The sequence below is a fragment of the Strix aluco genome, chromosome 18, assembly GCF_031877795.1.
Source record: "Strix aluco isolate bStrAlu1 chromosome 18, bStrAlu1.hap1, whole genome shotgun sequence".
NCBI lineage: Eukaryota > Metazoa > Chordata > Aves > Strigiformes > Strigidae > Strix > Strix aluco.
The window spans coordinates 12,425,924-12,441,424 of NC_133948.1; the positions used below are offsets into that span (position 1 = coordinate 12,425,924).

General features: G+C 54.4%; 2 protein-coding genes across 2 annotated transcripts; both read right to left on the reverse strand.

Moving 5' to 3' along the window:
* Positions 1-5,448: 5,448 nt before the first annotated feature.
* On the reverse strand, positions 5,449-7,930 carry LOC141931705 (dynein light chain 1, cytoplasmic-like). The gene is made up of 2 exons (XM_074844198.1): positions 7,397-7,930; positions 5,449-6,060 (listed from the first exon to the last, which is right to left on the reverse strand). The coding sequence occupies exons 1-2, from the start codon at positions 7,526-7,528 to the stop codon at positions 5,923-5,925; spliced, it is 270 nt and encodes an 89-aa protein (XP_074700299.1). The 5' UTR covers positions 7,529-7,930; the 3' UTR covers positions 5,449-5,922.
* A 3,485-nt stretch (positions 7,931-11,415) lies between these two features.
* Positions 11,416-14,299, reverse strand: LOC141931749 (dynein light chain 1, cytoplasmic-like). Its single transcript, XM_074844291.1, has 3 exons — positions 14,165-14,299; positions 13,364-13,501; positions 11,416-12,027 (listed from the first exon to the last, which is right to left on the reverse strand). The coding sequence occupies exons 2-3, from the start codon at positions 13,493-13,495 to the stop codon at positions 11,890-11,892; spliced, it is 270 nt and encodes an 89-aa protein (XP_074700392.1). The 5' UTR covers positions 13,496-13,501; positions 14,165-14,299; the 3' UTR covers positions 11,416-11,889.
* Between the last annotated feature and the right edge of the window lie 1,202 nt (positions 14,300-15,501).

The following is a 15,501-nucleotide window of genomic DNA, read 5'->3' on the forward strand; positions in this document are numbered from 1 at the left end:
TGTGGCCAGCAGGTCGAGGGAGGGGATTCTCCCCCTCTACTCCACTCTCGTGAGACCCCACCTGGAGTCCTGTGTCCAGCTCTGGGGACCCCACAACAGGACAGGGACCCCCTTGAGCAGGTCCAGAGGAGGCCACAAAGATGATCGAGGGGCTGGAGCACCTCCCTTACGAGGACAGGTTGAGAGGGTTGGGGTGTTCAGCCTAGAGGAGAAAAGGCTCTGGGGAGACCTTATAGTGGCCTTCCAGTACTTAAAGGGTGCTACAGGAAATATGGGAAGGGACTCTTTATCAGGGGGTGTAGGGATAGAACAAGGGGTAAAGGTTTTAAACTGAAAGAGGGGAGATTTAGATTAGATATAAGAAATAAATGCTCTACTGTGAGGGTGGTGAGGCACTGGCACAGGTTGCCCAGAGAAGCTGTGGCTGCCCCCTCCCTGGCAGTGTTTAAGGCCAGGTTGGACGGGGCTTTGCACAACCTGGGCTAGTGGAAGGTGTCCCTGCCCATGGCAGGGGGTTGGAACTAGATGAGATCTTTAAGGTCCCCTCCAACCCAAACCATTCTTTTAACTCCCGTTTGCTCCCTGCTTAGGTCTGTTATTCTTAGAATGACTGACCAAATTATGAGGGTGGTTACCAGTGTTGAAATGTTTTGGATTTCAGAAAAGAAAGTTTCTAACAAAGTTAGTCATCCATGTTCACAGGGAAATAAGAAACAGCATGAGCAATACTAGAAAAAAAGAGGGTACATAGCCATAAAACCTTTAAAGGTAGAACATAACACTTTTATTAGCAAAGAAGCTGGCTGTAGAAAGAAAATAAATACAAGGGGTTTTTTTTGGGTGTTTTTTTTTTTTTTCTCCTATTTTCCCCTAACTACAATGAAAACATGCTAGCAAAATCCGTGCCCTTGAAGGCTAAGGTCTGCTTCCTCAGGACGGCTGAAGACACCAGGCTTTGTGCATTATGACACAATTGAGCAATGAGATGAAAGTTTGAAGAACAGTCCATGGCTCTAAGCACCCTTGAGAAGAACAGTAAAAGGACCCAGGCAGATGAAGATGAATTGACTGGTCTCATGAGTCACAAAATTCCTTCCTACAGTGCACTGCCAGGTAGGATTATATTTCCTGTCAAACTCCTGCAGAACAGACCACTAGGAATTTGGTATTACTATTCAAGTGTTGTCTTTGGAGAGTGGAAGAAAGGACTTAAAACAGAAGGAATTGTGAAAGAGAAGGGGAAGAACCAAAAAAGTGCATATAAGGGGTACAGAAAGGAACATAAGGACACCGGTCTGCAGAAAAAGTCTGACTGGACTATGCAGTGACCACAGAACTTGATTCTCTAAAACTACTTACCCACCAATATTTTTGCTTGACTTTTGAAGCCCATATAGCATTCAGTAGGAAGACATTATGAGTGAACACTTATCCTCTTTGTATGAGCTGCAATATTATGCTCAACATTGCATTCCTCCGGAGACTGAATGGCACACGCTACAGCATCTTGCTGCATCTCTTCAGACATGTCTGTATCCTTTGTCACAGCCATCTGATCACCCGTGATTACCTGTAATAAAAAAAGAAGAGCATTCAAAGCTGGAGGAGCAGCTGCCTGCCAGGGTCCCCCGCCGAGCAGCCACACCGGTATCCTCGCTCACAGCCCGTCTCCAGGGCCCGCGCTGTGCCCACTCCCGCGGCTGGGCAGCCTCGGGGCCGGCGGGGCCGGAGGCGCAGGCACAGCCCGTGCTCAGAGCCACAGCAGCGGGGCCTTACAAGCCCGGCCCCGGCCCGCTCCCGCTCTCCAGCCCCTCCAGCCCGGAGCGACACAAGCACCGCCGCGGCGGAGCGCCTGCACACCCCGTCACCGCCCAGCCCCGCTCCGGCTCGGCAGCCGCCCGCCGCAGGCCGGCAGCCGCGGGAGAGGCGCGGCCGCTCCAGCGCCCGGCCCCGACGGCCTTTCCCTGCCGAGCGGAGGCGAACGAGACCCGGCGCCCCCCGCCAAGGGTCCGGAGCCCTGCGGGGATGCGGGGACGGCTCCGGCCTGCGGCTCCCGGGGGCGCGGGAAAGGCGGAGGCGGCCGCCGCGGAAGGGCCCTGGCACGGGGGAGCCGCCGGGACACGCACTAGAATTCCCGGTCCTTGGGTGGGAGCCGGCCCCTCTCTGAACCCGCACTGTCCCAAGGCGGCCTCACGGGGCCTCGCCCGGCCTTCACAAACCTCCCCTCACGCACCGGCGACGTCCCCCCCCCGTTCCGCAGGACCAGGCCTGTGTGGAACGGAGCGGAGGGGCCGTGACCGGGCGGACCGCAGCCCGCTCCGCCGCCGTCTCGGTTTAACCGACCCGCGCGCGCCGCGGCCGCCTCCGAGTGCCACCAGCCCCGCCCCCTGCGCACCGGCCGCCAGCCATTGGTCACCGCCACCACTCCCCCGAGCGCTCATTGGCCAGGACCATGCTCCTCCCGGCGGTGCGTGCCTCTTCAGACCAGCATGCCCCGCGCCTGCACCCGTTCCCATAGCGACGGGAACGCGCCGCGGCAGGGCCGCGCCCGCAGCGCCCCCTGCTGCCGTCCCCCCCGCAACGGCCCCGCCGCGGCGGCTGCCCCCGGTAAGCGGGGACACCGAGTGAGACCGGCTACAGCCTGAACGCTTCCTAAAACTGTTGTAGTACTGAGCAGGCTGCAAGCGAATAGGAAGGAGACTTGGCTAAACGCCCCCCGGTGCTCTCTGGCCAAGCTTTGATTGAACCCAGAGATGCAGCTTCTGAGCTGGTTCTCAGTAAGGAAGCTGCTACCGCAGGGACTTTGGTTACTGAAAACACACGCAGGACCCTGAGCTCGTCTTCAAGGCTCCACCCATCTACCAGTGCATCCTTACCTACATCCAGGCACCGGGCGTTAGCCACTGGACAAACAAAGCCTTTGAGCCAGGCCAAGGGCTTGCTCTAACTCCTCCATGTCCCTGACAGAGCACAGTCCTCTCTAACCGCAGGGCTCCTCGTTACTGACATACTTGTGTGTTTAGCTCAGCATTTGGATATTCTCAGTGGGAGAAGAGATTCCTTTGAAAGGTGGTTGTTCACAGGGAAATGAGGAGCACAAGCCATGTTAGGGAAAAAGAGAAAACAGCCGTAAAACTCTTAAAGACAGAACACACATAACATTTTTATAGCAAGCTGACCCTGGAAATAGAATAAATACAAGGCGCTTTTTTTTTTTCTTTCCCCTAAACACAAAAACCACATTAACCACTCCAGAAAAATCCCTATTACCCCTGAAGACCAAGGTCTGCTTCCTCAGGAAGGCTGAAGGCACTAAGCTGCTCCCGTTAGTGTGCAGTCCTGTAAGCACAAGCAACTCCGAACAACGATCCACAGCTCTATCCAGCTTTAAACAGAATATTTACTCCATGCATGAGAAAGAAGATGAAGTACATGATCTCATGAGACACACAGCTGCCAGATTTCCTTCCTACAGATTTTTTTGACATTGTGTCTCTTCTTAACAAGTATCACTTTTTGAAAAGGCAATTAAGCAGCAGCATATGCTTTTAACTATAAGGACTGTGTTACCTCTTATACTTCACCTGCTGCTTACACACACCCAAAGAAAAAAAGCCCACAGCGTTTCCTAGCTGAGCACAAATAAGCCCAGGGACTGCAATTCCCTCCCAGAAGTCATACCCTGTTCTCAATCTATACTGCTGAAGTATCAGGTCATGTGATCATGTTCTCCCATCATACTCAGAAACCTACCACACATTTCAAAAACCAAGATACACAGCTCTACTAAAAGCAGAACATTCCAGTCAGTCATTATATACTGTCATATCCAATAGCTCTCAAATGAGGAAGCTTCCCACGAGAGCACGCAAGTATTTCTGATCAGCTATTACAACCCTGGATATATTACCTCCTCAACACAGTTCCAACTAGGAGCCTCAAGGAAAATCTGACAAACAGAACCTTAAGACTAATTTGAACACAACTAAGTCAAGGACTAGGTAAAAAAAGGCATTCCTTCTGAGGAAATTCACAGGAGACTTCAAAGGGCTGCATTTGCTACCAGCTAATCAGTCACACTGGGAAAGGCCAGCAGACCCTCTCCTATTCTGCTAGACAATGATAGTGAAAAAACAATTAAAAATTGAATGTATGGCAAAACAAAAACTAGAAAAGGTACATGTAAAGCATGGGAAAAGGAACACAGGGACAGCAGCCCACGGGAAAACTCCAATTTATTTTGTGTCCACAGAACTTGCTCTTCTAAACAGTGTAGCAACACCACCCTGCTTGACTTCCAGTGTGGATAGTGTTCAACAAAAGGGTATTACAATGAAACATTTACCCTCTTTGTAAGGGCTGTCATTTCTCTTTCAACATTATATTTGTCTGTGGCCAAAATGGCACACTCCAGAGACTTGCTGCATCTCTTCAGACATGTCTGTATCCTTTATCACAGCCATCTGATCACTCATAATTGCTTGTATGGAGCGAAGAACAAGAGCATTCAAAGCTGCAGGAGCAGCTGCCTGTCAGGGTCCCCCGCCGAGCAGCCACACCGGTATCCTCGCTCACAGCCCCTCTCCAGGGCCCGCGCTGTGCCCACTCCCGCGGCTGGGCAGCCTCGGGGCCGGCGGGGCCGGAGGCGCAGGCACAGCCCGTGCTCAGAGCCACAGCAGCGGGGCCTTACAAGCCCGGCCCCGGCCCGCTCCCGCTCTCCAGCCCCTCCAGCCCGGAGCGACACAAGCACCGCCGCGGCGGAGCGCCTGCACACCCCGTCACCACCCAGCCCCGCTCCGGCTCGGCAGCCGCCCGCCGCAGGCCGGCAGCCGCGGGAGAGGCGCGGCCGCTCCAGCGCCCGGCCCCGACGGCCTTTCCCTACCAAAGGAGACGTCCGCTGCCCGGCCTCAGCCTTCCCGCTTCCCCGGGCCGACCCCGGCCCCCCTCGGCAGCCGTCCCGCACACCCTTCGCCCCGCGGGACCGGACGGTGGGTGGCTGCTCTTAACCACGGCGGAGGGCAGTACGGCGAGCGCTGCAGCACCAACGACGACGCTGGCGGGCAAGCGCCGTCCCGTAATGGCGACGAGTCGCCCACAGCAGCGTCCGGGACCCGGATGGAGCCGGTCCCGGGCGGACCCGCGGGCACGACGGGACGCGTAGTCCCCGGCCGCCGCCGAGCACGCCGGGAGCTGTAGTCCCCCGGGCCGCCGCGGGCACACGCACGGGCCCCGCGCGCCCTCTCCTCGCTCCCGACCCCGGCACCGAGCCCCGGCCGGGCAGCAGGAAGGGCTCGGGCCGCCCGCGGCCTCCCCGGGCCCGACCCCCCGCCCCGCTCCTCGGCAGACGGCCCCGCGCAGGGCAGCGGCACCGGCGGCCTCGCCCGGGCCCAGCCACCCACCGCCCCCGCCCCGACGGCACAAAGCGGCCAGAAAGAACGACCTGGCGCCTGCGGGAGATCTCGTCCTTTATTTTCCAAAGCGGTTCTCCACGAGGCATCGGCAGAAAAAGAAACGGCTCGGGCTTTGGGGCAGTACATCCAGCAAAACAAGGGGGGAAAAATAATCAAAAAACAAATAAGAGAAGTTTGGAACAGAAAGAACTAAACACTGTCAGTACTTACATAGCACAAGCAGTAATTGGGCAATACTGGAGATGGCTATAAAACTCTCAAAGGCAAAACTGCTCCAACAGCTCTACTAGCAAAGAAGCAGCCTTCTGAAAAAAAAAAATAAATACAAGGAAGACTTTTTTGGTATTTTTCCTTTTTATATCCACAATGTAAGATCATCTGCTATAGCATAATCCCTGCCATTGCCCTTGAAGATCAAGGTCTGCGTCCTCAGGAAGGCTGCAGTAACTAGTCAGAGGAGTCAGCACACAGTCCTGTAACCAGATGCAAGTTTCAGTAACAGTCCATGGTTCTAACCAGACTTGAAAAGAAGAATAGCGACTTGGCCGAGGTAGAAGTAGATGAAGTGCTTGGTCTCATGAGTCACGTAGCTGCCAAAGTTCCTTCCCACGATGCAGTGCCAAGTGGGATTGTATTTCTTGTCAAACTCCTGCAAATGCAGATCACCAGAAATTAAGAACTCTTCTAAATGAGTATTCACCTTCTGAGCAAAGCAATTAGAGGAAGAGCAGATGCTGTTAAGTACTAGCATTATCTTATTTACATCTTATTGTTCACCTGCTGCTTAGTCAGTCAAAAAAATCCACAAAAAAAGCCACAGTGCTTCCCATCCGAGCAGTAGTAAGTTTAAAACATTTGTTCAGAGAAAGTAGTCTTTCTCACCCCGTAATTCATGCCATGATCTGAAACTACAGCCCTCAAGTAAAAGCTTCACCACTAGTTTTATACCCACAGAGATTAAGCCATAATTTAGACTTCATTGTTCATCTGCAACATGGGTGTTAAAGGGACTCAGTGGAAAATTCTCTGCCACATGCTCTGTAACACCAGTAGTGCTACCAACAAAGAATATGTTTTATACATTTCAAACATATCCTCTACAAATTCCCAGTAGTTGCTACAAAGAATATGTGAAAAATTTTAGACTAAACTCTCTTTTACACTGTCATGGATACTTTCTACATCTGGGGAAAAAAATGCCTTTCTGTATTATGGGCATAGCAAACCAATATTTCTCTAGTGGAAGCCATCATTCTGCTTAGCTGAATTACTTTTTAAACAGCTCTTCCACTCAGATCAGTTTAACTTCCATTGACGCTCTTTGATTTCTCCATTCTCCTGAGCTGACAAAGCAGGAAATATAATCAGAACTAGATCTTTCCTATGTTCAGTATTGTTAATCCTACATAAAGGAGGACACAGACATTGCAAACAACAGATAATCAGTGCCACCAGGATTTTTTTTGTGCTTTTTTTTTCTTTTTTGCTTATGTCACTACATAAGAAGAGGTGTGACTACAGTACACTTGCAGAAAACTACTCTTCCCTGCAATTTTGGACCCAGCTGGACAGAACTGTAAACAGATCCTTAAGATCAAGTTCAATAAAACTGAAACTAAGGACCATGTAAAACAGGCTTTCTCTCAGAGGAAGACTGTACGAGAGCTCAATAGAGCCCCTGTGTTTTGTACCAGCTCATCAGTCACAGAGACAGTCTGCTGCCACTGCTCACCTGGACAATGGGACAGCAGCAGAAAAGGCTTAAGTAGAAGGTGCTGCAAGAGAAAAGCAGAAGGACCCAGAAAAGGCCACATAAAGGGTGGGGAAAAGGAACATAAGGACACCAGCCTACAGAGAAAGTCCAACTCGATTACCTAGTGTCTCTAGAACTTGTTTCTCTAGAGCTACTTGCCTAGCAGCATTCTGCCTGCTTCATTTTTCATGTGCATAGAGCTTTCAAGAGAACATTGCAAGCAAACGTTTACCTTCTTTATGTGAGCAGCAATGTCCTTCTCGATGTTGTACTTCTCCAGGGCCTGAGTAGCACACTCCACAGCATCCTGCTGCATCTCTTCAGACATGTCTGCATTCTTGATCACTGCCTTTCGATCACTCATGATTGCCTGTATGGAGCAAAGAACAAGAGCATTCAAAGCTGCAGGAGCAGCTGCCTGCCGGGGTCCCCCGCCGAGCAGCCACACCGGTATCCTCGCTCACAGCCCCTCTCCAGGGCCCGCGCTGTGCCCACACCCGCGGCTGGGCAGCCTCGGGGCCGGCGGGGCCGGAGGCGCAGGCACAGCCCGTGCTCAGAGCCACAGCAGCGGGGCCTTACAAGCCCGGCCCCGGCCCGCTCCCGCTCTCCAGCCCCTCCAGCCCGGAGCGACACAAGCACCGCCGCGGCGGAGCGCCTGCACACCCCGTCACCGCCCAGCCCCGCTCCGGCTCGGCAGCCGCCCGCCGCAGGCCGGCAGCCGCGGGAGAGGCGCGGCCGCTCCAGCGCCCGGCCCCGACGGCCTTTCCCTGCCGAGCGGAGGCGAACGAGACCCGGCGCCCCCCGCCAAGGGTCCGGAGCCCTGCGGGGATGCGGGGACGGCTCCGGCCTGCGGCTCCCGGGGGCGCGGGAAAGGCGGAGGCGGCCGCCGCGGAAGGGCCCTGGCACGGGGGAGCCGCCGGGACACGCACTAGAATTCCCGGTCCTTGGGTGGGAGCCGGCCCCTCTCTGAACCCGCACTGTCCCAAGGCGGCCTCACGGGGCCTCGCCCGGCCTTCACAAACCTCCCCTCACGCACCGGCGACGTCCCCCCCCCGTTCCGCAGGACCAGGCCTGTGTGGAACGGAGCGGAGGGGCCGTGACCGGGCGGACCGCAGCCCGCTCCGCCGCCGTCTCGGTTTAACCGACCCGCGCGCGCCGCGGCCGCCTCCGAGTGCCACCAGCCCCGCCCCCTGCGCACCGGCCGCCAGCCATTGGTCACCGCCACCACTCCCCCGAGCGCTCATTGGCCAGGACCATGCTCCTCCCGGCGGTGCGTGCCTCTTCAGACCAGCATGCCCCGCGCCTGCACCCGTTCCCATAGCGACGGGAACGCGCCGCGGCAGGGCCGCGCCCGCAGCGCCCCCTGCTGCCGTCCCCCCCGCAACGGCCCCGCCGCGGCGGCTGCCCCCGGTAAGCGGGGACACCGAGTGAGACCGGCTACAGCCTGAACGCTTCCTAAAACTGTTGTAGTACTGAGCAGGCTGCAAGCGAATAGGAAGGAGACTTGGCTAAACGCCCCCCGGTGCTCTCTGGCCAAGCTTTGATTGAACCCAGAGATGCAGCTTCTGAGCTGGTTCTCAGTAAGGAAGCTGCTACCGCAGGGACTTTGGTTACTGAAAACACACGCAGGACCCTGAGCTCGTCTTCAAGGCTCCACCCATCTACCAGTGCATCCTTACCTACATCCAGGCACCGGGCGTTAGCCACTGGACAAACAAAGCCTTTGAGCCAGGCCAAGGGCTTGCTCTAACTCCTCCATGTCCCTGACAGAGCACAGTCCTCTCTAACCGCAGGGCTCCTCGTTACTGACATACTTGTGTGTTTAGCTCAGCATTTGGATATTCTCAGTGGGAGAAGAGATTCCTTTGAAAGGTGGTTGTTCACAGGGAAATGAGGAGCACAAGCCATGTTAGGGAAAAAGAGAAAACAGCCGTAAAACTCTTAAAGACAGAACACACATAACATTTTTATAGCAAGCTGACCCTGGAAATAGAATAAATACAAGGCGCTTTTTTTTTTTCTTTCCCCTAAACACAAAAACCACATTAACCACTCCAGAAAAATCCCTATTACCCCTGAAGACCAAGGTCTGCTTCCTCAGGAAGGCTGAAGGCACTAAGCTGCTCCCGTTAGTGTGCAGTCCTGTAAGCACAAGCAACTCCGAACAACGATCCACAGCTCTATCCAGCTTTAAACAGAATATTTACTCCATGCATGAGAAAGAAGATGAAGTACATGATCTCATGAGACACACAGCTGCCAGATTTCCTTCCTACAGATTTTTTTGACATTGTGTCTCTTCTTAACAAGTATCACTTTTTGAAAAGGCAATTAAGCAGCAGCATATGCTTTTAACTATAAGGACTGTGTTACCTCTTATACTTCACCTGCTGCTTACACACACCCAAAGAAAAAAAGCCCACAGCGTTTCCTAGCTGAGCACAAATAAGCCCAGGGACTGCAATTCCCTCCCAGAAGTCATACCCTGTTCTCAATCTATACTGCTGAAGTATCAGGTCATGTGATCATGTTCTCCCATCATACTCAGAAACCTACCACACATTTCAAAAACCAAGATACACAGCTCTACTAAAAGCAGAACATTCCAGTCAGTCATTATATACTGTCATATCCAATAGCTCTCAAATGAGGAAGCTTCCCACGAGAGCACGCAAGTATTTCTGATCAGCTATTACAACCCTGGATATATTACCTCCTCAACACAGTTCCAACTAGGAGCCTCAAGGAAAATCTGACAAACAGAACCTTAAGACTAATTTGAACACAACTAAGTCAAGGACTAGGTAAAAAAAGGCATTCCTTCTGAGGAAATTCACAGGAGACTTCAAAGGGCTGCATTTGCTACCAGCTAATCAGTCACACTGGGAAAGGCCAGCAGACCCTCTCCTATTCTGCTAGACAATGATAGTGAAAAAACAATTAAAAATTGAATGTATGGCAAAACAAAAACTAGAAAAGGTACATGTAAAGCATGGGAAAAGGAACACAGGGACAGCAGCCCACGGGAAAACTCCAATTTATTTTGTGTCCACAGAACTTGCTCTTCTAAACAGTGTAGCAACACCACCCTGCTTGACTTCCAGTGTGGATAGTGTTCAACAAAAGGGTATTACAATGAAACATTTACCCTCTTTGTAAGGGCTGTCATTTCTCTTTCAACATTATATTTGTCTGTGGCCAAAATGGCACACTCCAGAGACTTGCTGCATCTCTTCAGACATGTCTGTATCCTTTATCACAGCCATCTGATCACTCATAATTGCTTGTATGGAGCGAAGAACAAGAGCATTCAAAGCTGCAGGAGCAGCTGCCTGTCAGGGTCCCCCGCCGAGCAGCCACACCGGTATCCTCGCTCACAGCCCCTCTCCAGGGCCCGCGCTGTGCCCACTCCCGCGGCTGGGCAGCCTCGGGGCCGGCGGGGCCGGAGGCGCAGGCACAGCCCGTGCTCAGAGCCACAGCAGCGGGGCCTTACAAGCCCGGCCCCGGCCCGCTCCCGCTCTCCAGCCCCTCCAGCCCGGAGCGACACAAGCACCGCCGCGGCGGAGCGCCTGCACACCCCGTCACCACCCAGCCCCGCTCCGGCTCGGCAGCCGCCCGCCGCAGGCCGGCAGCCGCGGGAGAGGCGCGGCCGCTCCAGCGCCCGGCCCCGACGGCCTTTCCCTACCAAAGGAGACGTCCGCTGCCCGGCCTCAGCCTTCCCGCTTCCCCGGGCCGACCCCGGCCCCCCTCGGCAGCCGTCCCGCACACCCTTCGCCCCGCGGGACCGGACGGTGGGTGGCTGCTCTTAACCACGGCGGAGGGCAGTACGGCGAGCGCTGCAGCACCAACGACGACGCTGGCGGGCAAGCGCCGTCCCGTAATGGCGACGAGTCGCCCACAGCAGCGTCCGGGACCCGGATGGAGCCGGTCCCGGGCGGACCCGCGGGCACGACGGGACGCGTAGTCCCCGGCCGCCGCCGAGCACGCCGGGAGCTGTAGTCCCCCGGGCCGCCGCGGGCACACGCACGGGCCCCGCGCGCCCTCTCCTCGCTCCCGACCCCGGCACCGAGCCCCGGCCGGGCAGCAGGAAGGGCTCGGGCCGCCCGCGGCCTCCCCGGGCCCGACCCCCCGCCCCGCTCCTCGGCAGACGGCCCCGCGCAGGGCAGCGGCACCGGCGGCCTCGCCCGGGCCCAGCCACCCACCGCCCCCGCCCCGACGGCACAAAGCGGCCAGAAAGAACGACCTGGCGCCTGCGGGAGATCTCGTCCTTTATTTTCCAAAGCGGTTCTCCACGAGGCATCGGCAGAAAAAGAAACGGCTCGGGCTTTGGGGCAGTACATCCAGCAAAACAAGGGGGGAAAAATAATCAAAAAACAAATAAGAGAAGTTTGGAACAGAAAGAACTAAACACTGTCAGTACTTACATAGCACAAGCAGTAATTGGGCAATACTGGAGATGGCTATAAAACTCTCAAAGGCAAAACTGCTCCAACAGCTCTACTAGCAAAGAAGCAGCCTTCTGAAAAAAAAAAATAAATACAAGGAAGACTTTTTTGGTATTTTTCCTTTTTATATCCACAATGTAAGATCATCTGCTATAGCATAATCCCTGCCATTGCCCTTGAAGATCAAGGTCTGCGTCCTCAGGAAGGCTGCAGTAACTAGTCAGAGGAGTCAGCACACAGTCCTGTAACCAGATGCAAGTTTCAGTAACAGTCCATGGTTCTAACCAGACTTGAAAAGAAGAATAGCGACTTGGCCGAGGTAGAAGTAGATGAAGTGCTTGGTCTCATGAGTCACGTAGCTGCCAAAGTTCCTTCCCACGATGCAGTGCCAAGTGGGATTGTATTTCTTGTCAAACTCCTGCAAATGCAGATCACCAGAAATTAAGAACTCTTCTAAATGAGTATTCACCTTCTGAGCAAAGCAATTAGAGGAAGAGCAGATGCTGTTAAGTACTAGCATTATCTTATTTACATCTTATTGTTCACCTGCTGCTTAGTCAGTCAAAAAAATCCACAAAAAAAGCCACAGTGCTTCCCATCCGAGCAGTAGTAAGTTTAAAACATTTGTTCAGAGAAAGTAGTCTTTCTCACCCCGTAATTCATGCCATGATCTGAAACTACAGCCCTCAAGTAAAAGCTTCACCACTAGTTTTATACCCACAGAGATTAAGCCATAATTTAGACTTCATTGTTCATCTGCAACATGGGTGTTAAAGGGACTCAGTGGAAAATTCTCTGCCACATGCTCTGTAACACCAGTAGTGCTACCAACAAAGAATATGTTTTATACATTTCAAACATATCCTCTACAAATTCCCAGTAGTTGCTACAAAGAATATGTGAAAAATTTTAGACTAAACTCTCTTTTACACTGTCATGGATACTTTCTACATCTGGGGAAAAAAATGCCTTTCTGTATTATGGGCATAGCAAACCAATATTTCTCTAGTGGAAGCCATCATTCTGCTTAGCTGAATTACTTTTTAAACAGCTCTTCCACTCAGATCAGTTTAACTTCCATTGACGCTCTTTGATTTCTCCATTCTCCTGAGCTGACAAAGCAGGAAATATAATCAGAACTAGATCTTTCCTATGTTCAGTATTGTTAATCCTACATAAAGGAGGACACAGACATTGCAAACAACAGATAATCAGTGCCACCAGGATTTTTTTTGTGCTTTTTTTTTCTTTTTTGCTTATGTCACTACATAAGAAGAGGTGTGACTACAGTACACTTGCAGAAAACTACTCTTCCCTGCAATTTTGGACCCAGCTGGACAGAACTGTAAACAGATCCTTAAGATCAAGTTCAATAAAACTGAAACTAAGGACCATGTAAAACAGGCTTTCTCTCAGAGGAAGACTGTACGAGAGCTCAATAGAGCCCCTGTGTTTTGTACCAGCTCATCAGTCACAGAGACAGTCTGCTGCCACTGCTCACCTGGACAATGGGACAGCAGCAGAAAAGGCTTAAGTAGAAGGTGCTGCAAGAGAAAAGCAGAAGGACCCAGAAAAGGCCACATAAAGGGTGGGGAAAAGGAACATAAGGACACCAGCCTACAGAGAAAGTCCAACTCGATTACCTAGTGTCTCTAGAACTTGTTTCTCTAGAGCTACTTGCCTAGCAGCATTCTGCCTGCTTCATTTTTCATGTGCATAGAGCTTTCAAGAGAACATTGCAAGCAAACGTTTACCTTCTTTATGTGAGCAGCAATGTCCTTCTCGATGTTGTACTTCTCCAGGGCCTGAGTAGCACACTCCACAGCATCCTGCTGCATCTCTTCAGACATGTCTGCATTCTTGATCACTGCCTTTCGATCACTCATGATTGCCTGTATGGAGCAAAGAACAAGAGCATTCAAAGCTGCAGGAGCAGCTGCCTGCCGGGGTCCCCCGCCGAGCAGCCACACCGGTATCCTCGCTCACAGCCCCTCTCCAGGGCCCGCGCTGTGCCCACACCCGCGGCTGGGCAGCCTCGGGGCCGGCGGGGCCGGAGGCGCAGGCACAGCCCGTGCTCAGAGCCACAGCAGCGGGGCCTTACAAGCCCGGCCCCGGCCCGCTCCCGCTCTCCAGCCCCTCCAGCCCGGAGCGACACAAGCACCGCCGCGGCGGAGCGCCTGCACACCCCGTCACCGCCCAGCCCCGCTCCGGCTCGGCAGCCGCCCGCCGCAGGCCGGCAGCCGCGGGAGAGGCGCGGCCGCTCCAGCGCCCGGCCCCGACGGCCTTTCCCTGCCGAGCGGAGGCGAACGAGACCCGGCGCCCCCCGCCAGGGGCCCGGAGCCCCGCGCGGCTGCGGGGAAGGCTCTGGCCTGCGGCTCCCGGGGGCGTGGGAAAGGCGGAGGCGGCTGCTACGGAAGCGCCTGGCACGGGGGAGCTGCTGGGGCTCCCAGGCACCGGCTGCCCAGCCTCAACCTTCCCGGTGCCCACGTCAGGCCCGGCCCCCCTCGGGAGCTGCCCCACCACAGCGCTCGAGGCCCACCCGCCGGTCCCCTCACCGTTTGGCAGGTGCCGCGGAACCAGCGCTGCGTGGAACGGGGCGGGCGGGGCACAGAGGAACGCGCACACGCAACTCGCTCCTCCGCTGCCGCGTCTGTTTAACCGACCCGCGCGCGCCGCCGTCGCCTCCGAGTTCGCCCAGCCCCACCCCCTCCGCCCTGCCAGCCAGCCATTGGTCACTACCACCACCCCCCCGAGCGCTCATTGGCCATGATCCGACATTCTCGTAGCGTTTTACTCTTGCGTTTTATTTCAGTCCGGCATGCCCCGCGCCTGCACCCGTTCCCATAGCGACGGGTGGCAGTGGCGATGCAGGCCGCACCCCGAGCTCGCTCGGAACGAGACCTTTGGGGTAGCCCCGGATCTCCCAGAGCTTCCGCCGGGGCGAGCCCAGGGCACGGCGCGGCCGCAGCACGCTGCTCGCGGGTATGCCTGGGCTGGTTGCTCTCAGGCGGTGCGCGGCCTCTGCTCGGCCTTCCCTTTTCTTTCCTCGCGGCTGAGCCTGAACGTGGCTGGTTGCTGGTGTCTGTACAGCGGCCTGTGACTACAGCGTGAGAGGCTCTCGGTCACATCTCTGGTAGGCAAAGATCGTCTCTCCCTATAGCTGAGGCAGGCAAAAAAAACCCACAAACCCAAAAAACATATGTGATGCTTTGCAAGGCATTCTGCTGCAGAGAACACAGGGCAACAAATCAGAATTTTATGTTTTGCTTAATTCTGCAGATAAGGTATGAGAAAGTCATGGTAGGGTCTGATGATGGTGCTGAGAAGTCTCAACACAAGATTTTGGCAAGGGAGACCAACTCAGGGAGTGCCGTCTCTGGTCTGATTTATTAACAGTGGGATGTAATCTCTCACAAGAAGGCGTTAAGTAACTTTTTTGTATCTACAAAGCTGACAGAATTTCCGGATGATTCAAATAGTGTGATAAGCGGGGCAGCTTTTGCAAAAAAAATAGCAGAAAAGGTCCCTAATTTGTACTAATGTCCCTAAGAGGAATCAGAGGCAGCCTTTCACTCCTCTCAGTTCATCAGAACCCACAAACCAACCAACCCTCCCTCCTACTCCCCGTGAGGCTTTACTTTAGCCAGGAAACTGTAAAATTAACATCTAAAGAGATTAGAGAAAATTATTTGCAAAATTACTCAGATACACTGCGTGGGGTGTGTTGGGTTTGGGGTTTTTAGGGTTAGTTCCCCCGCCGTCCTGTATGTTCTACCGGGGCAGGTTGAGCCGTGCACAGAAGCAGCCGGTGGTACCGGGCTGTACAGCCCCGGGATGAACGCCCCGTACGGGGCACGGGCCTCGAACCCCGCGTTTCTCGGGGCCGGGGCCG